This window comes from Canis lupus, chromosome 26 (genome assembly GCF_011100685.1).
Source record: "Canis lupus familiaris isolate Mischka breed German Shepherd chromosome 26, alternate assembly UU_Cfam_GSD_1.0, whole genome shotgun sequence".
NCBI lineage: Eukaryota > Metazoa > Chordata > Mammalia > Carnivora > Canidae > Canis > Canis lupus.
Window position 1 is genome coordinate 30,596,979 of NC_049247.1, and position 21,652 is coordinate 30,618,630.

Below are 21,652 nucleotides of genomic sequence, written 5' to 3' on the forward strand. Positions count from 1 at the left end.
CTCCCTGGACCCTCCACAAGACTGAGTCAAAGTGGCCATTCCACAATTTGGAAAAACAAACCAGGTTACAATTCCATTCTCCAAAGGAGCATCAAGAACTAGTGAAAGATTTAAGAACAACCAAAGCATTTTTCCTAATTCCCTCAGCCATGACTTTTGAAGCCTTCTTCTAGGATTAATGTGGTAACTAGACATACAGACATGCTTAATTTTTTTTCTGAAAGGAAACCTGTTTTTTCCTCCCTGGAAATCTACTTGGAAAAGACAGGGATCTGGATCAGAATAATGTCAAAGTGCAGGACAAGGTACATGATGCTTCAAACAGAAACTTTAATAGGTAAACCTATCTCGTAATGTTATAGTGGGGGCGATACAAAGAGATGGTTGCCAGCTCCGCTCCGGTCAGTATTCTTCGCCTTCTTCAGCCTCTGCTTCCACGGAATCCACGCCCACCTCTTCATAATCTTTCTCCAGGGCTGCCAGGTCCTCCCGGGCCTCGGAGAACTCCCCTTCCTCCATGCCTTCCCCCACATACCAGTGCACAAAGGCTCGCTTTGCATACATGAGGTCAAACTTATGGTCCAGGCGGGCCCAGGCCTCGGCGATGGCGGTAGTGTTGCTCAGCATGCACACGGCCCGCTGCACCTTGGCCAGGTCACCCCCGGGGACGACAGTGGGGGGCTGGTAGTTGATGCCCACCTGCCAGAGAAAAGGAAGAAGGCAGACTGTGAAGCTTCAGTCAAACCCAGAAACGGTGGGTGCTTTCATGCAAACAGGAGACCTGCAAGTGCCTTCTTTGTGCCAGGCAAAGTGTCAGGCGAGCAGGGTGCTGGTTTCTAGACAAGGACAACAGGGAAAAAGGGGCCAGCCAGCCTGGCTCGGTTCCAAGCTGCCTGAAGGGCTGTGTCCCAGCCTCTGAGCCATGTGAGGTGCTCAGGTAACAGGATGGTTTCTTCTAAAAAGGAATAATGCTTTGTATGCCTTAGATGGCATTTTCTCCATAGGATTCTACAGACGAGGATTCATTGCTGTAGCTGAAACCTCTTCTGCTCGAGTCACAGCACTATGGTTTTATTATGAGGGGAGATCATCCTGCCACCCCGGTCTCCCATTGAGAGAGCTAGCCTGTGAATCCAGGACAACAGGATTCCTGTCAGAGGTCTGAGGACTGCTGCTACCACTGCAACAGGAGGTGGCCTAGGTGTGCTAATAGAAGAAAGGGGGTGATAATCCAGGGCTGAGACCAAAGGAGAGGCATTCCAAATTTCTAAACCAGAGGACAGAGGTTTGGGTAGCAATACACAGGGTCACTTAGAACGTCAAGGGCAAGACAGTACGTATTCTAGGCTGGCGGGGCCACATGGTCTCTGTCACAATTACTTCAGTCTTTGTAGCACAAAGCAGCCACAACAGCACATCAGTAAACAGGTGTGGCTGTGTTCACATGAAATTTTATGATGGAAAGCCTTGATAGGGTTTACTTTTAAACTATGGATAAAGCTGCAAAGTGACATCAAGTTTCCTATCCTGTATCAAATGGAAGGTGGCTACAAACTATGCTGGAGGCAAACTCAGGTCAGAATTGCTAAGTTTACCAAAAGAGAAATAAATATAGCATCATTTTTTCCCCAAAAACATGACAGTTTTTCTCTAAATCAAATATTGCATGCGATATTTAGATTGGGTTTAACTTGTATGTGCCAGTGGAATGAAGTGTTTAGCGACAGCAATGTTTGTATTAATGCCCCAATTTAAAATATCCACATAAATTCTCAAAATGCTTCCAAAATTTCTGCATTTCTAAACCCAAACTACATTTTCCACACAAATTAACCACCCAAAAGAGGAAACAAAAATTGGTTCTAAAAATTTCCTGTTTGAAGTTAAAAAAAATTCTCATCACATGTATACAGTGTGATAACTAAGGAAGGAAGTTCAAAAGGCCCCACTGAATAAATTATCACCCGGGCTCAGATGACCAGGGGCTGGCTGCCATGGATCAGAGGTATTCTCCACAAAAGGCCTTCTGTACTTGGTCGGCTGCCCCTGACGGGGGAAACCTCACATCATCACCCAGTCCTACCTTAAATCCAGTCGGGCACCAATCCACAAACTGGATGGTGCGCTTGGTCTTGATGGTGGCGATGGCCGCGTTGACATCTTTCGGGACCACGTCCCCCCTGTACAACATGCAGCAGGCCATGTACTTGCCGTGCCGAGGGTCACACTTGACCATCTGGTTGGCCGGCTCGAAGCAGGCATTGGTGATCTCGGCCACGGACAGCTGCTCGTGGTAGGCCTTCTCGGCTGAGATGACCGGGGCATAGGTGGCCAGGGGGAAGTGGATGCGGGGGTACGGGACCAGGTTGGTCTGGAATTCCGTCAAGTCGACGTTCAGGGCCCCATCGAATCGCAGGGAGGCTGTGATGGAGGACACGATCTGCCCGATCAGACGATTGAGGTTGGTGTACGTGGGCCGCTCGATATCCAGGTTGCGCCGACATATGTCGTAGATGGCCTCGTTGTCCACCATGAAGGCACAGTCGGAATGCTCCAGGGTGGTGTGGGTGGTCAGGATGGAGTTGTAGGGCTCCACCACGGCCGTGGACACCTGGGGAGCCGGGTAGATGGCAAATTCCAGCTTGGACTTCTTGCCGTAGTCCACCGACAGCCGCTCCATGAGCAGTGATGCAAACCCAGAGCCGGTGCCGCCCCCGAAACTGTGGAAGATGAGGAAGCCCTGCAGCCCTGTGCACAGATCCGCCTGAGAGAAATCACGGACCGAGAGTCAGTGCCGCCGGGGAAGGAGCCGCACCACCAGCCTCCGATGACCCAGAGTCACTTCTCTTTCCCTCTGCAGGACACCACGCATTCAAACCGTCCACAGGGCACCCGCGTGATGCTCAGAAGCAAAGAGCGGGGCAGATGTTAAGACGGATGGGTGATGGAGGAGGCACTGAAGCCACATGCGAAGGAAGATGTGGACTCGAGATTCTGGCCTGGGGTTTTGTCAAAGTCATCTCCTGCCCACCCTCCTGTCCAGGGCAACACCCACAAGAAGCTTCCTTAGCGCCCTCTTACCAGTTTCCGGATCCGGTCCAGGACCAGGTCGACGATCTCCTTGCCGATGGTGTAATGGCCTCTGGCGTAATTATTGGCTGCATCCTCCTTCCCGGTGATCAGCTGCTCTGGGTGGAAGAGCTGCCTGTAGGTCCCCGTGCGCACTTCATCTGCAAAGAGGACACGTGGGCAGTGGGTCTTCAAGGCCTGTTGTTAACTCGCCAAGGGGGATAGATTCGGGGACCCTTTGGATCTACCAAGCACATGCTGTTCCTTGGGGGGCAGCAGCATCAGGGTCTCATAGAAAATGTCTGTGCAACATGCAGACCACAGCTGCAATCTATGGCTCTAGTAGGTCACATCAGCTGGAGATACCAAGTCCAATCTGACTGGTTCCCAAAGAAGGGAAACCACTCACACCCTCACCCATGAAATTATTTCTTCAGATCTGGAGCTACATCCAAGAGTCTAACTAAAAAATCCCTTACATCCTGGACAGTCACCACGTCAGCAGCACTTTGCCAGGAAGTCCCATTGGGGCACCCTATGTGGCCTGCGCCTCACACTTCAGGGTGACATTGTCTTCTCCTGGGTGGCCACTGAAGGTGCTCTCTCTTTGTAGATCTCCCTGGGAACCAGCTCAGGCTTCTAATCTGCAGGATCCCAACGAATCTTCTCTAGTTACCTTCTATGTCTAAGATGCAGGTCAAGACTCTTGTGCACCTGCATCAGATGTGTGCAGAGTCAGGGCGGGGCCGGTGACTGGGCACCCTGCAGGTGGGGTCTACATAGCCACCCGCCTGGCTCTGAGGCGGCCACGAGTGAATCTAGTCCCAGCCCATCTTTGGTCTGTACTTTAGGTTCTCCTAAATTAGGAGCCTCGGTGTCAAGGACACTTTAAGCACTAACCCCGTGGTTTCTCACCTAACACAGCCACGGGCATACACTTGTACGTCCCATCCTTTCTGTAGAAGGATTCGAAGGAGCACAGGGGACATGGATGGGGCTTCAGGGAGGCTCCCCCACTCTCCCAGCAAAGCCGCCAAGTGCCCCAGGACCTACCGACCACGGTGGGTTCCAGGTCCACAAACACTGCTCTGGGCACATGCTTGCCAGCCCCAGTCTCGCTGAAGAACGTGTTGAACGAGTCATCCCCACCGCCGATGGTTTTGTCACTTGGCATTTGACCATCAGGCTGAATTCCATGTTCAAGGCAGTACAGTTCCCAGCAGGCATTGCCGATCTGGACACCTGCCTGCCCCACGTGGATAGAGATGCACTCGCGCTGGGGACCAGAACAGAAGCATTGAGACCCCCTTGTCTTCAAGGCAATCAACACTATATAGCATGCAAATGAAACCAAACATCTTAAGTTAGTCTTTCTAAAATATTTTGTTGTCTTAAGATCTCCTCAGACATTATATCTCATGAGCTTTCAATGATACTTATATCTGAACACTTATCTATATAACATAGATAGACATACACTTAAACTATGAATAGTAATAGAACCATGGTAAATTAGTCTTCCAAGCCATAAGCAATGTTAAAAACTGGTAAACAGGGATCCCTGGGTGGCGCAGCGGTTTGGCGCCTGCCTTTGGCCCAGGGCGCGATCCTGGAGACCCGGGATCGAATCCCACGTCGGGCTCCCGGTGCATGGAGCCTGCTTCTCCCTCTGCCTGTGTCTCTGCCTCTCTCTCTCTCTCTCTCTCTGTGTGACTATCGTAAATTAAAAAAATAATAATAATAAATAAATTTAAAAAAAAAGAAAATCAGACAAAATATATGAAATAACACTTTATAGTCATTGGACAACAGGCAATACAAGACAGTGATTCAGACAATGTAAGCCTTAGCATTGCTCCCAGACAATGTGCTGGGGAGTTTCCAGGCTACATTTGGGGGAAGGGGCAGAAACCCAATGCCCAGGGATCTCCCCAGGTTGAGAGAGAATTCAGTGTTCAAGGAGGCTAAGGTATCTAGAAACCATGTCACTAATAGTGGAGGGGAGAGAGTTGCACAGAAAGAGCTCTGTGGATGTCAGCAAAGAGTCCCACTTGAGTCCACAGTGGAGTAGCACTCAGCACCCATGTGTGAGGGACTCTTGAGCTCACAGGCGTCTTGAGGGAAAGGCCTCCTTAGTCACAAAGCACTAAGGGGAGCCCTCCCTTTAGTAGTGGGACCAAATGAGACCTACACTAAAGGCTCACTTTTAATGTCAATCTAAACTTACCAGGTATAAGCACGTGCCCGCGCACACACGCACACACACATACACAGAATATATGACCACATGAAAAGAAAAAATAATCAATACAAACTGACCCATAAGTGACAGAGATGACAGAACTAGTAGACAAGGACATTAAAATAGTTGTTACATACCTATCCATATCCCAGGAAGGTAGAGAAGAAAATGAGAGATATAAAAAAGACCTAAATCAAACTGCTAATGATAAAAAAGAATACCTGAAATGCAAAATACACTGGATAGAATTAATAGCTAATTATGTATCACAGAGGAAAAGATGTAAGGATGATAGAAAAGTTCTAGAATAGAAGCGGTGACACAGAACATATGAATATACTTAATGTGACCGAATTATACTTAAGTAGTTAAAACAGTAAATTTGGTGCCATGTGTATTTATTTTATCACAAAAAAAGGTGATATTCAGCAACAAGTGGTTGAATCTCAAAAACAATTATAGTATGAGGTGGAATTCAAACAGCAATAAATGAACTCAATGATTCCATATATATAAAATTCTAGAAATACATTTAAGTAGATTAGTAGTGGGGCAGGAGTGGCAAGAGGGAGGATTTTCAAAGGGGTAGGAGGAAACTTTTGGGGGTAATGAGAGTTTTATTATCTTTATTGAGGTGGTGGTTTTGTGGATTATCAATGTTAATAAATGTTAAATCTTAAAAAAAAAAATAAGAACATAGGGAGAGCCTCTGCATTGCTGAAAGATCAGTGTATTGAAAGACTTGTTATAAAATATTTTGTCTCAGGGGATCCCTGGGTGGCTCGGCGGTTTGGCGCCTGCCTTCAGCTCAAGGGCGTGATCCCAGACTCCTGGGATCGAGTCCTGCATTGGGGTCCCAGCATGGAGCCTGCTTCTCTCTGTGTCTGTGTCTCTGCCTCTCTCTCTGTGTCTCTCATGAAAAAATAAGTAAAATCTTTTTAAAAAATAAAATACAATATTTTGTCTGTGGACGCCTGGGTGGCTCAGTTGGTTAAGCATCTGCCTTTGGCTCAGATCATGATCCCAGGGTTCTGGGATCAAGCCCCACACTGGGCTCCTTGCTTCTTCCTCTGCCTGCTGGTCCCCCTGCTTATGCTCTCTCTCCCTGTCAAATAAATAAATAAAATCTTTAAAAATAAATAAATACTTTGGATTTTATTGCATTGAGAAGTTTAACCATGTAATTGTCAGTTTTCTAAAATAAAAACTTTACAGAAATACTAACCGGTCAGTAATTACAACACAACAATAGATCAAATTTGACTGAGTTAAAAAATACATAACTGTTAAACCTTGTCAAACTATACACTTTGTTTTTATTTTATGACCCTGACAGCTCAATGAAACTAAGAGAGACAGAGAGAGAGGAAAAATACTTCACCATTCAAAAACTGAGGGAATGAATAATCAGCAGATCACTATTATAAGAAATGTTAAAAGAATTAACTAGAGAAGGAAAATACTAGATGGAAAATTCGAACTACACAAAGCAATAAACAACTCCAAAACTGCTAAACATGTGGGCAAACATAAAAGACTTTTTATTGTATTTTAAAAATATAATTGAACATTAAAGCAAAAACAATGATTTATTGTGGGGTTTATAGCTCATATAAAATTAAAATATGGGATGCCTGGGAGGCTTAGTGGTTTAGTGCCTGCCTATGGCCCAAGGCGTGATCCTGGAGTCCTGGGATTGAGTCCCACGTCGGGATTCCTGTGTGGAGCCTGCTTCTCCCTCTGCCTGTGTCCCTGCCCCTCTCTCTCAGTGTCTCTCATGAATAAATAAATAAAATCTTTAAAAAAACTAAAATATGACCAATAGTAGCACAGAGGCCAAGGAGGAAAAATGTAAGTATTTTGCTGGGACGTAGTATAATATCACTTGAAAGCAGACTGCGACAGACTGAGGATGTGCTCTATAATCCCCAAAACAACCACAAAAAAAATAAAATGAAGAGGTACAGTCACAAAAGTAATAAAAAAAGATAACATGGAATCATAAAAATAATCCAAAAGAGGCAGGAAAAGAGAGGAAAGAGGGAACAAACAGGAGATAAACAGAAAACAAGCAGCAACGTGGTCGATTTATACCCAACCCTACCAATAATCACAGTAAACATCGTTACAAATTAAATGTAAATATCTAATTAACAGGCAGATTGTCAGAGAAAAAGCAAGACCTAACTATAAACCAACTATAGGAAGCCCAAAGATGGGTTAGAAAGTAAAGTATTGAAAATATATACCATGCTAAGCCTAAACCAAAGGCAAGCTAGAGGGGCTAGATGAACAGTACAGTTTTTATTTCATTTTATTTTATGCTGACACTGCTTGCTATTAGCGTAGACTGACCTTGGCCTAGAAGAAGGGAGCTGGGATGGATGGGACAGGCAAGCTTCCAGGTGTTCCTCCAAGCAAGTTTATTTATTTATTTTAAAGATTTTATTTATTTGAGAGAGAGAGAGAGCACAGAGGCAGAAGTAGACTGCCTGACAGCAGAGCCTGATGTGGGGCTCCATCCCAAGAGCGCAAGATCATGACCCGAGCTGATGGCAGACGCTGAACAGGCTGAGCCCTCTCTCCAAGCAAGTTAAAAGGAAATACCACCCTGGATGAGGCTGGGCAGCAGGGCTGGGAGGAGTGCACAGGCACACAGCAGGGCAGTGACATCGCTCAGGCATACAGGGACAAGGTGGCGAGTCTGGAACCTTCCACTCTGCCACTCATCTCCCACTTCTCCAAGAGCACCAGTGGGCTCCATCCCACTGCTGAGTGTACTAGTGGGAACTTACAGTCTCTACGTTCTCAGCATTCTCCCTGGTGAGGAGGCAGCCTGGGTCACACCTGGCTGACAGCACATTGCTCACAGGGAGCCCAGGTGAACAAGGCACTCAGCCTGGTGGTGGACAGCAGGGATAGCAAAGCCCAGGACCAACACTGTGGCTTTCAAAGCAAAGAATTTTACTAAAGAAAGAGGGTCATTTCATAATGATAAAGGGACCAATTCAACAGGAAAAGCATAATAATCCATAATGGTTACGTACTATTAGAACCACAGCTTCTTGATACAGAACTTCAAAATATACAAAGAAAAACAGAACTGAAAGGTGAACAGACAATCCACAATCAAAGACTTCGACATTCTCTCAATAACTGATTCAACTAGATAGACATCAGTCAGGGTAGAGAAGACCTGGACAACACTATCAACAATACCGATCTAAATTACATTAGAAAATACTCCAATCCACACAGCAGGATACACATTCTTATACGCACAGGAAACATTTGCCAAGTAGACCACATTCTCTGTCAACCATAAGACAAGTCTAAATAAATTCCAAATAATTCCAGTAAGAGTTTGGTCTGTAGTGGGAGGGGAGAGTGGACCCCAGAGCCCTGAGCAGCCATGCTCCTGCCACCAATCACCATTACCACACCCCTGAACAGCAAGGCCAAAACCCTCAGCTGCCTCCACCCCCAGCACTCCTGACAACAAGCCCAGATCATTTTAACTATGGGTATTATTTTCCTATCATCTAATTATGATCACATTACAGTTCAGAAATCTCAAACAATTTCAAGTTGTTTCTAATTTCCTAACCTAGCACTGTCATCTCCTAATCTTTAGAATTGAAGCTCTGAAGCCCCCAAACTTGGCTTCTGGTCTTGTTTTACTACAAGGGCCTAAATCACAGCTGATGGTCTAATTCTGATTCCAACCAAACTGCAACACTGAGCCCAAAAAAAAAAAAAAAAAAAATTGCCTTTAGAGGCAGGGACAAATTCTCCAGAAGATACTAAACTTGGTGATGAGGCTCAGGGATGCACAAAGTAGGATTTTATTTTTTTTAAGATTTATTTATTCATGAGAGACACAGAGAGAGGCAGAGAGAGAAGCAGGCTCCCCACAGGGCACCCGATGTCGGGACTCAATCCGGACCCTGGGTTCCTGCCCCAAGTAAAAGGCAGATGCTCAACTGCTAAGCCACCCAGGCATCCCCAAAGTAGGATTTTAAACCTAATTTCTGATGCTGGGATTCCCATTAAATTCTTTTTAAGATTTTATTTATTTATTTATTTGAGAGACAGAGAGCATGTACCTGCACATATCCCACTGTGCGGGGATACCGACATGGGGCTTGATCCTAGGACTCTAGGATCATGACCTGAGCCAAAGGCAGACGTTTGCAACTGAGCCACCCAGATGACCCTCTACTAAATTCATCTTCAGACACAAACCCTTCTAACAAAGTACCTAGGACAGCCAATATTTTCTCAGAGAATATCAATGTTAAGTTCTTTTAGGTTATATTCACAACAACTTGTCACCACCTCTCCCTCCCCGGAAGTTTCCTAATTTAGTTGGTTCAATTACTATGAACTTTAAAAATCAAATTTTAGGCATTTCAACTTAAGAAGACTCTATCGTATCAAACAACAATGGTGGAATAGCTCTCTGAAAGTATTAATGAAGGTATGAAGGTGTTTTTATTTCTTAAGATGAAGCCTTAGCTAAAAAAAAAAAAAAAAAGCTCCTGAAAATAATGAAATGCACAAATTATCTCCTAATCTTAACGCTTTCTTTTACCTGTCTGGTAACAGAAGATAGCTTTCCTTTATACTTAAAATAATTCACTTCTACAAGTAATTCATTTGAGCAGCTTGATTTCACGCTGTGCAATGACTGATAAGAGAAGCCTCAAAACAACTTTTACAAAGGGAGAATGCAGAGGTCAGTATGAATTATTATATAGTAAATTATGATATAGTTTGTATATATGGTTATACACAGACACACACATATATAAAGTTCGGAAGCTACCACAGTAATCAGGAGAGGAAACAGGATGAGCTCTCAGCCTCAGTTAAGTGACACTTGAACTGGACCACATGAACTCCTGTTGGAGGACTGTTTTGGTGGCTCTCCACCTAAGGCTGTCCTTCTTGGGCACTGCTTATTTGTCTTCCAAATAAGCACATTATTTGGAAATGCATAATGACACAGGTGTTGGCTGGGTTCAACTGATGTGTAAACTATTAATGTGTTAACAACTACATAGTAAATCTATGAATGAGGATATAAAAATGCATGAATTAAAGACAGAAGCCTGTGGGCTGCCTGGGTGGCTCAGCAGTTGGGTATCTGCCTTCGGGTCAGGGTGTGATACCAGGATCCAGGATTGAGTCCCGCAGCGGGCTCCCTGCATGGAGCCTGCTTCTCCTGTCTCTGTGTGTGTGTGTGTCTCTCATGAATAAATAAATATTTAAAAAAGGGAAAGACAGAAGCCTAGCCTGCTGTGGGAGGACACGAATTCTCGTGTATTGCCAATGGAAGAGAATCTGGCAAGATCTACAAAACCACAGCCATGCACTCCTGGCACCGCATGCACACCTACATTAGGTAAGAAACAAGAAACAGGGATCCCTGGGTGGCGCAGCGGTTTGGAGCCTGCCTTTGGCCCAGGGCGCGATCCTGGAGACCCGGGATCGAATCCCACTTCGGGCTCCCGGTGCATGGAGCCTGCTTCTCCCTCTGCCTGTGTCTCTGCCTCTCTCTCTCTCTGTGACTATCATAAATAAATTTTAAAAAAAATAAAAAAAAAAAGAAACAAGAAACAGCACATGCACAGATTACTCATAAAAAAAAAAAAAAAAGAAACAAGAAACAGCACGTGCAGATTACTCATCGCAGCTCCATGTACAAAAGACTGGGATAAAAGTCCAAGCATCCAGGGACCCCGAACAGGTTGTATAATCTACAGCCACACACTCGAATACTATGCAGCCGTAAACAATGAAGATCTTTGTACGGCGATATGGAGGGCACTGGATTTTTTTGTGCAATGCAAAAACAAAGTGCAAGAGTGTGCACTGTGTGCTTTTTCTGGCGCAAGAAGGGGAATATGAGCAAGTCTGTTCCTGTTTGCTTGGTTTTGCTCTAAGAAAATTCTAAGTATAAACCAACCTAAATAAATAAATAAATACCCCATTTAACAGAGGAAGCAAGATTTTTCAGCATCTAGTGTTTTCTACCATTCTTATTTCAGGACGCTGTAATACTGCCTACCCGTGCCCCCTCGTGAGCCCACAAGTAGGAGACACAAGTCGGAGAACTCGAGTGCAGCACTTGGGTTGCTCCAGGAAGAAAGAGTCGGGAAGGGCCAGCGCTGCGGGTGCCACTCCCAGGTGACACAAGCGTCCCGGAGCTGCCGCGTTAGCCCCCCCCCCCCCCCCCGCGCCCCACTGCCATTTGGGCCTGCCCCCCGCCCCCGCCCGAGGCCACCCGCCATACCATGGTGTTTGCCTCCTGGTCGCACGCCGGGCTCCACTTCCTCTCTGTGCCACGCCACGCGCCCAACTGCTTGCAGGCCACGCCACGCTCCGCATCCTGATTGGCTCGCTGCTCGAGCGAATGCTATTGGTTCCGACCGCTTGGGGGGGGCGGGTTCCAGGCAGGAACCTCAAGCGTGATTGGCCATTTTCTTGACCGGCGAGGTCGCTTTTGATTGGTCGTCACTTTGGGCGGGAAGCCGCGACCTGGTGGCGGGAACGCAGTGGCTGAGTGTCGCTTGCAACGTTGGCGGGAACCCGCGGGGCTCATGCCACCGAGCAGCCGTGGAGCGGTGGCCGCAGGGCGTCCCTAATGAGGGGTGGAGGCCTTGCAGTAACAGCTTACACCTCCCCCCCACCCCGCCCCGAGCCCTACATGTTCATCTGTAAAATGTAGTCTTCGGACGTTTTCGTTTTGACTTGTGCAAGGGTATTGGAAGTGACAAGAGCTGTTAAGGGTGAAAGGGGTTTGCAGACTTAAGCTTGAGCAGATACATTTAAGGGTTATTTTGTTAGCAGCCTTTTACCTATGCCGATGTTAGTATCCTGGGCCGGTAAGAATTTTTAAGAGGAGTAGTAGGTGGCAGGGGCAGAGCGACAGGGAGGTCTGAGAGTTGCAAGACTCAGCCAGAGGCCCTTGGACTGCAGCGAAGAGGGTGACATTGAAGGCTGTGGGTGGGGTCTGCACGACCGTGGCTAGATTGAGGAATCTGGCTTTACTGGGTTGGAAACCAGCCGCAGATGCACAGACTGGCCATTTAGAGGACGCATGAGGCCTCAGGGGGAGGACCGGGGCGGGAGGCCCCACAATGCAGAAAGCCAAGGAATTACTCGCCCACCCCCACTCACACACCTTGATGAAAGGACACAGATTTGCAAGGTTCCTGGAAGGGAGGCTGAGCCCTCCATTCACTACCCAATTCCTGCTGCTGGTCCATGGAAAAGTCTGTGTTTACCCTACAAAAGACAAGTGCCCCTTCTCTTGGCTCTTCTAAGTACTACCTAAAGGACACCTGAGTGGCTCAGTGGTTAAGTGTCTGCCTTTGGGGGATCCCTGGGTGGCTCAGAGGTTTAGCGCCTGCCTTTGGCCCAGGGCGCGATCCTGGAGTCCCGGGATCGAGTCCTAGGTCAGGCTCCTGGCATGGAGCCTGTTTCTCCCTCTGCCTGTGTCTCTGCCTCTCTCTCTCTCTGTGTGTGTCTATAATGCATAAATAAATAAATAAATCCTTTAAAAAAAAAAAAAGAAGGCAGGACCAAAAAGGAGTTAAAAGTTGAGAATATAAATAAATAAATACAAGGTATATATAATAAATTATGAACATAAATTACATTATAATAATTTATAAATATAACCTAAATTTTTTTTAAATGCAGATGCAAAATGCAGATTTCCTGCCTTGCCTACCGCTTCTAGGTCAATGAAGGGATGAGGTAATATTCACAGTGGCAGTTCCAATGGTCTGGGTTTGAGCAACACCTCTACCATGCATTCAGTAGGAACAATTCTTCAGCTCCATACTCCCTTCTTGCTTTGGCAGAATTCAGATAGAGTGTGGTCTGGAGGTAAGAAGAACTAGTGTGTTGAGAAGCCCAAGGTGGTGTGTTGAATTAAGAATATGTTAGAGGTGCCTTGCTGGCTCAGTCACTGGAACATGTGACTCTTGATCTTGGGGTGGTGAGTTCCAGCCCCACTTTGGGTATGGAGACTGCTTTAAAAAATAATAAATAGGGCAGCCCAGGTGGCTCAATGGTTTAGTGCCACCTTTGGCCCAGGGTGTGATTCCAGGGACCCGGGATCAAGTCCCACGTCAGGCTTCCCCATCAGGCTCCCTGCATGGAACCTGCTTCTCCCTCTGCCTGTGTCTCTGCCTGTCTCTCTCTCTCTCTCTATGTCTTATGTAGATATGACCTGATGACTAAGGTAAGGCCATGAGCCACACACACAGGGGAATGACAGGTAGCTCCCTCAATATTTAAGCTCCCCCTTTGGAAAAGTGAGACCCAAAGAGTCGTTTTGATCCAAGGGGCAGTTTCAGTATACCCACACAAAGGAAGAATCACAAGACTTATTACTTGTGTGGGAGCACAACTGAGTGGCGGCAGGGTCGGGGTGTGGGGTAAGGAAGGACAAGTCCTCTGTCTAGGGTCACAACACACCAGGAGATAGGGAGCAGGGTAGCAAGCACCTATGACTCATAAGGTGGTTGTGGTAAAGGTCACTAACTTTTCCCAGATTAAATTTTCAGTAGATATTTTTATTATATATATATATATATGCACATATATACATATATGTACACATAATATATTTCTATAAAATACATATTTAAAATATATGTTTAAATATAATTATAATAAATATTATTTATACATAAATAAATGTTTTAAAGATTTATTTATTTGACGGGGAGGAAGGGCAGAGGAAGAGAGAGAATCCTGAAGCCAGCTCCTCTCTGGTTCTGGAGTCTGACACTGGCCTGATCTCAAGAGCCTGAGATCATGACCTGAGGCCAAAATCGAGTTGGACACTTTACTGAGCCACCCAGGTGCCCTTGGTGGATATTTTTAAAAGGTGTGGGGTAGGGGTGCCTGGGTGGCTCAGTGGTTGAGTGTCTGCCTTCAGCTCAGGGGTCCTGGGATCAAGTCCTACATCGGGCTCCCTGCATGGAGCCTGCTTCTCCCTCTGCCTATGTCTCTGCCTCTCTTTCTGTGTCTCTCATGAATAAATAAAATCTTTTTTTAATTGGGGTAGAGGGGTAACTAAAGCTGGAGCTTATGAACAGAGTTATCTTGCCTAGATAGCAACTCAGAAAACAGGTTTTTTCCTCATCCCAGTCAGGCAGCTAGCTGGGGTTTCCAGGAAGTGGTGTTTGGAAAGCCATATTTGGGACTCTTCCCAGGGAAGCCTAACATAGTGGGTGCATGGAACCAGGATCAATTTTGGACAGAGAAACTGATAGGAAATGAAGGGAGCTGGGAAGATGCACCCCTGGTAAGGGCTGGAGTGGACAGGGACAGACATGACTTCCATTGGTGAGGAGTTTGGGGGATAATTTTGGAGAGATAATATGGGGCAACATGCTGTTGGGCTTTGAATGGAGGGTTTGGGCTACATTTGGCCCTGAGGAGAATAGCAGCCTGGGGAAAGGGAGTGTCCATTGTAGGGACAGAAAGGACAGAAGCTGCAGGAGATGGACAAAAGTAAAGGAAATGATAGCATTAAGGACTGACTTGGGAGAAATTGGAGATTTCTTTTGTCCCCATCCTCACCCCTCAAAGGACTCTCAGAAATTGGGGAGGGCCTGGACTACCAAAATAAATGAGCTGATCTGAGCAATCCCATGGATACTAACAAAAGACAGAAGGACAGAGGGACATCCTGGGTCACATGAGCCATATAGACTCAGTGATTAAGAGTAATGCCTGGCCAGGTGCCTGGGTGGCTCAGTCAACTAAGTGTCTGACTTCAGCTCAGGTCATGATCTCAGGGTCCTGGGATCGAGCTTCCAGTTGAGCTCCCTGCTCAGCATGGAGTCTACTTGAGATTCTCTCCTCCTTCTTTTTCTCCTACTAGCTCTTTCTCTCTCTCTCTCAATAGAATAAATAAATCTTAAAGGGATCCCTGGGTGGCGCAGCGGTTTGGCACCTGCCTTTGGCCCAGGGCGCGATCCTGGAGACCCGGGATCGAATCCCACGTCAGGCTCCCGGTGCATGGAGCCTGCTTCTCCCTCTGCCTGTGTCTCTGCCTCTCTCTGTGTGTGTGTGACTATCATAAATAAATAAAAAATTAAAAAAAAAGGATAATACATTGACTTGAGTCAGGCAATGCGGAGGGACCAATTTGTGGGGAGGAATAATGGTCTCCAGAATTCATTCTCTGTTCCTCTATTCACCAGGCTTCATCTTTCTCTGGGCACTCAGTCCTTCCTGCCCCTGGAGTTCTTTCTTAGAAAAAGTTGAGTGATTTATATTTTATTTTTACGTTTTTAAAGATTTTATTTATCCATTCATTCATGGGAGACAGAGAGAGACAGAGACATAGGCAGAGGGAGAAGTGGGCTGGCTCCCTGAGGGGAACCCGATGTGGGACTTGATCCCTGGACCCCGGGATCATGACCTGAGCCAAAGGCAGACACTCAACCACTAAGCCACCCCGGTGCCCCTCTTTTATTTTTATAACAACTTTAGTCAAATACTATATGTATACTTTATTCATATACTATAATACTCACCAACTGAAAATGGTATTTCAGTGGTTTTTAGTATATCCATGGAATTGTGCAATCCTCACCACTATCTAATTTCAGAAAATTTTAATCACCCCCCAAAAATGAAAGTGTGTACCTGTTAGTGTTCATTCTCTCCCTTCATCCCTTAGAAACCACTAATCTATTCTCTGTCTCTATGGTTTTGCCTATTCTGGACTTTTCATATAAATTAAATTGTACAATATGTGGTCTTTTGTGACTGGCTTCTTTCACTTAGCATCATGTTTTCAAGATTCATCAGTGTTGTATCACCTCTTTATTTGTTCTAATGGGCAGATAATGTTCCATTGAATGGTTATTTCACATTCTATTTGTCCATTATCAGTTGATGGACACTTGGATTGCTTCTAGTTCTTGGCTATTAGGAGTAATGGAACTGAAAATTCACAAGCAAGTTTTGTATGGATACATGTTTTCATTTCTCAGGTATGTACTGAGGAACAGGGTGGCTGGATCAAACAGTAATAATGTAGTTTTTGGAGTATGTTGTTGGGGGTCCAGAGCCAATGGCCAAGAAAGAATTCTTGAGATGTATTTGGTGCAAAAAAGATGATTTGATTAAAGCACAGAGACACCTGCGGGCCTATACTGGGGTTATGAGGAATGGTTGATTATGAGATGGGGGAGGTAAGGAAAGTGGGAGGTGTCCAAAAGGACTTTCATTTGTTAGAGAAGACTCTCAGGATCCTGCAGTCCTGGCTATTGTCAAGCTAAGGTTGTTTTCCCCTCTAGTAAGGCATTAACATTAAGACAGTTGGGAGTTTTCAGGAGGAAAGTTAGACTCTACCTGTCTCAAGTATTTGTCAGTGGGGTGCAGGTTATAAAGAAATTTAGTTTTCTTTACATTTCCTTCTGCCTTTATTTTCTACATCATTATGGAGGGGAGGATGATGTTAAGGCTCCAGGAAATGGGGTCTATGGGTTTCTGAAATTTTGGCTATTGATAAAAATGCTTCTTTATAAATCACTAAGACATTGGTAAACTGATGGAGACTCATGTCCTGCAGGACTGTGATCTCTGTCAGTGAACCATTTGTCTTTCCCTTCCCTTAGTTTTCGGACAGCCAGAAGTGCCAGAGGAGTGTCACACATATCTCACTGGGAGTGGGAAACAGGGGTTGCAGGGTGTCAGCTTGTGCGTTGTCCTCAGCTTGCCTTCTGCTCCCTCATCAGTAACTTCATGTTTAACATTTTGAGGAGGTGGCCAGCAGTTTTCCAAAGGTGCTGCACCATGCCACATTCCCACAGCAGTGTATGAGGGTTCCAACCACTTCACATCATCAACACTTTTTATGACCTGACTTTTTGACAAGAGCCATCCTAGGGGGTGCAAAGTGTGGCATCATACTTTGGATTTTATTTGCTTCTTGCTAATGACTAATGATGATAAGAATCTTTCTTTTTTTTTAAGATTTTATTTATTGATTCATGAGAGACACACACAGAGAGAGAGGCAAAGACACAGGCAGAAGGAGAAGCAGGCTCCATGCAGGGAGCCCGATGTGGGACTTGATCCAGGTCTCCAGGATCACACCCTGGGCTGAAGGAGGCACTAAACCACTGAGCCACCCGGGCTGCCAGATAAAAATCTTTCCATGTAAAAAAAAAAAATAATAATCTTTCCATGCTTTTATTGGATGTTTGCATATTTTCTTTGGAGAAATGCCTCCTTACATCATTTACTCATCTATATTTATATTCTTTTTTATTGTTTGAGCAGAGTTGACACACAATGGTACATCAATTTCAGGTGTACAGTTTAGTGATTTGAAAAGCTTATAAATTATACTATATTCACCACAAGTATAGCTACCATCTGTCCCCATTACTGATCCTTTACTCGTTTTTGGCCCCTCCCCCACCCTTTACTCATTTTTAAGTTAGGCTATTTATCTTTTTATTGTTGAGTTGTAAGAATTCTTTATATATTCTGGATACAACCCCCTTACCAGATAAATGATTTGCAAATATTTTCTCCCATTCTGTGAATTATGACTTTTTCACTTTTTTTTTTAAGATTTTTTATTTATTGGGGTGCCTGGGTGGCTAGGTGCTTGAGTGCCTTTGGCTTAGGTCATGATCCCAGGGTCCTGCTTCTTGCTCAAGTCCCATATCGAGCTCCTCCCAGGGAGCCTGCTTCTCCCTCTGCCTATATCTCTGCCTCTCTCTCTCTCTGCAGCTCTCATGAACAAATAAATAAAATCTAAAAAAAAAAAAAAAAAAAAAAGATTGTTTATTTAGTTGAGAGAGAGAGCACAAGAGGGAGGAGCAGTGGAAGAAGGACCAGTCTCCACTGAGCAGGGAGCCTGATGAAGGCTGATTCCAGGACCCCGAGATCATGACCTGAGCCAAAGATAGACGCTTAATCAACTGAGTCACCCAGGTGCCCCGCCTTTTCATTTTCTTGATGGTGTCCTTTTAAGCACAGAAGTTTTAAATTTTAATGAGGTCCAGTTTATCTATATTTTTCTTAGGTTGCCTGAACTTTTTGTGTCATATTTAAAAAAACATTGCCTAACCCATGGTCATTAAGATTTACTCTTACGTTTTCTTCTAAGAGTTTGTTGTGAGTTTATCTAAATTAGTCCGTAATGTTGCTGCCTCAGCAACTATTTTGTGTGGCTAAGTAGCCTGCAGGGGCCTTAAACTGATCCTGGCCCCTCACAAGAGTATGCCCTAGATAACAGCCCACAGAGTCACAAGTAAATGTAAGTTCCTGATATGACTCGGCTAATAGTCTTTGTTATAAGCATTCTCCCGGCCCCTCCCAGGGCCTTCCCCTTGTTCAGTCTTGAGATAAGGCCTATGCAAAGTTTGTCAAAACTCTCTCTTTTGAGTTTGAATTGACAAATCGAGCCTTAGCCTGGGAATCTCAGAGCATTCCAACTATAGACCTTAATAAAGGCATGCACCCCATGTTCTATGGAACTCTGCTTGCACCCTGCCTTAACCTCCTGGTGTGGCCCCTTGAGGTATGCTATGTACTCCTTCTAGGACCTGTGAGTAATAAACATCTCTATTTCAATTTTTAAAATGGTCTTCTGTTGAACCTAGACTCACCATCCAGTGTCTTCAGGGCTCTACTTAACAAACGTGAATGGGAGCCTCTATGGCCCAGCTGGTTAAGTGTCCCGTTCTTGGTTTCAGTTCAGGTCAAGATCTCAGGGTCCTGAAATCTAGCCCCTTGCCCTCAGCGCAGTCCACCTAAGTTTCTTTCTCCCTTTTCCCCTGCACCTTCCCCCACCCCCTGCTTGGATACTCTCGCTCTCCCTTTCTCCCTCCTTCTCAAATAAACAAATAAATCTTTTTTTAAAATGTAGTTCAACAAAATCACAATAGAGTTTTATAATTTCAGCTCTTACATTTAGGTCTTCAATTCATTTTGAGTTAATTTTTGTGAGTGGTGTAAAGAATCCAACTTCATTCATTTGCATGTGGATACCCAATTGTGCCAGCATAGTTTGTTGAAAAAACTATTCCTGGGACACCGGGGTGGGTCAGCGGTTGAGTGTCTGCCTTTGGCTCAGGACGTGATCCTGGAGTCCTGGGATTGAGTCCCACATCCAGCTCCCTGAATAGGCCCTGCTTCTCCTTCTGTCTATGTCTCTGCCTCTCTCTCTGTGTCTCTCATGAATAAATAAATAAAATCTTTCTAAAAAATGAAAAGACTGTTCTTTTCCCACATTGAATTCACTTGCAACCATTGCCAAAAGTCAATTAACCACCAAAAGAATAAGAAGACAAGCCATAGAGTAGGAGAAAATATTTGCAAAACGTATATATGATAAAAGGCTATTATCCAAAATATATAAAGAACTCTTAAAACTCTACAATAAGAAAACCAACAACCTGATTAAAATGGGAAAAAGACCTGAACAGACACCTGACAAAAAAGATATACAGATGACAAATAAGCATAAGAAAAGATGTTCAACATCCTATGTCATTAGGGAATTGCAAATTAAAAGAAAGAGATACTACTACATACCTATTAAAATGGTAAAAATCCAAAATGTTGACATTACCAAATGTTGCTGAGGATACTGAGGAACAGGAACTCTCGTTCATTGGTGGTGAGAATGCAAAATGGTATAGTTTGGCAGTTTCTTAAAAGACTAAACATAGGGGCACCAGGGTGGCTCAATGGTTTAGCATCTGCCTTGACCATCAAGTTCCACATTAGGCTCCTTGTAGGGAGCCTGCTTCTCTCTCTGCCCATGTCTCTGCCTCTCTCTGTGTGTCTCTCATGAATAAATAAATAAAATTAAAGAAAAAAAAGACTAAACCTATTCTTATCATATGATTCAAGAATCACATTCTCTGGTACAGGTATACCTGTACCTGTTCTATTGTACTTCACTGTATTGAGTTTTTTATAAATTGTATAAATTGCATTGAGCATCACTACCCTTCATTAAGTCTATCAGTGCCATTTTCCCAACATTTGCTCACTTTGTGTCTCTTGTCACATTTTGTCAATTCTCATAATATTTCACTTTTTTGTTATTATAATACCTTTATGATGATCTGTGATAGTGACCTTTTTTTTTAGATATTTTATTTATTTATTCACGAGAGACACAGAGAGAGGCAAAGACACAGGCAGAGGGAGAAGCAGGTTCCCTGTGAGGCATCTGATATGAGACTTTATCCCAGGACCCTGGGATCATGACCGAGCCAAAGGCAGATGCTCAACCACTGAGTCATCCAGGTGCCCCTCATCAGTGATCTTTGATGGTACTATTGTAATGGTTATGGAGTGCCACAAACCATGCCCATATGAGATGGCAAACTTAATCAGTAAATGTTGTGTGTGTTCTTACTGCTCTACCAACTAGTGTTTCCTCATCTCTCTCCCTCTTCTCATGCCTCCCTATTCCTTAAGACACAACAATATTGAAATTAGGCCAATTAATAACTTTGCAATGGTCTCTAAGTGTTCAAGTGAAAGGAAAAGTCACATATCTCTTCCTTTAAATCAAAAGGAAGAAATGAGTAAGCTTAGTAAGCAAGGCATGTCCAAGGCCAAGATAGGCCAAAACCTAGGTCTCTTGTACCACACAGTTAGCCAAGCTGAGAATGCAAAAGAAAAGCTCTTGAAGGAAGATGAAAGTACTGTACTACTCCAGGGACACTTGGGTGGCTCAGTCAGTTAAGCTTCTGCCTTTGGATCAGGTCGTGATTCCAGGGTCCTGAGATCAAGCCCTCCTTGGGCTCCCCACTCAGCAGGGAATCTGCTTACCCCTCTCCCTCTGACCTTCTCCCTGTTCATAGCTTTCTCTCTCTCTGTACCCATCTCAAATAAATAAAATCTAAAAAAAAAAAAAATATATATATATATATATATATATATATATATATATATATAATAAAACTATAACTACCATAGATAATGATATAGTGATTCCATTGATGGGCCTAAGTGGAATAAATAGAAAACCTTGTGGAAAAGATCCACCACCCTAGATATCATTAAAACTATTTCTGATTCATGGGAAGAGGTCAAAATATCAACACTAACAGTAGTTTAGAAGAAGTACGTTCCAGCCTTCACACATAACTTTGAGTTCAAGATCTCAGTGGAGAAAGTAACTGCAGATGTAGTAGAAATAGCAACAGAACTAGAATTAGAAGGGGAGCCTGAAGATATGACTAAACTGCAGCAATTTCATGATAAAACTTGAATGGATGAGGAGTTGCTACTTACAGATAAGCAAAGAAAATGGTTTCTTGAGAT

General features: G+C 44.5%; 1 protein-coding gene across 1 annotated transcript; it reads right to left on the reverse strand.

Moving 5' to 3' along the window:
• Nucleotides 1–310: 310 nt before the first annotated feature.
• On the reverse strand, nt 311–11,757 carry LOC608051 (tubulin alpha-3 chain). Its single transcript, XM_038575954.1, has 5 exons — nt 11,610–11,757; nt 4,123–4,345; nt 3,082–3,230; nt 2,084–2,764; nt 311–699 (listed from the first exon to the last, which is right to left on the reverse strand). The coding sequence occupies exons 1-5, from the start codon at nt 11,610–11,612 to the stop codon at nt 403–405; spliced, it is 1,353 nt and encodes a 450-aa protein (XP_038431882.1). The 5' UTR covers nt 11,613–11,757; the 3' UTR covers nt 311–402.
• Between the last annotated feature and the right edge of the window lie 9,895 nt (nt 11,758–21,652).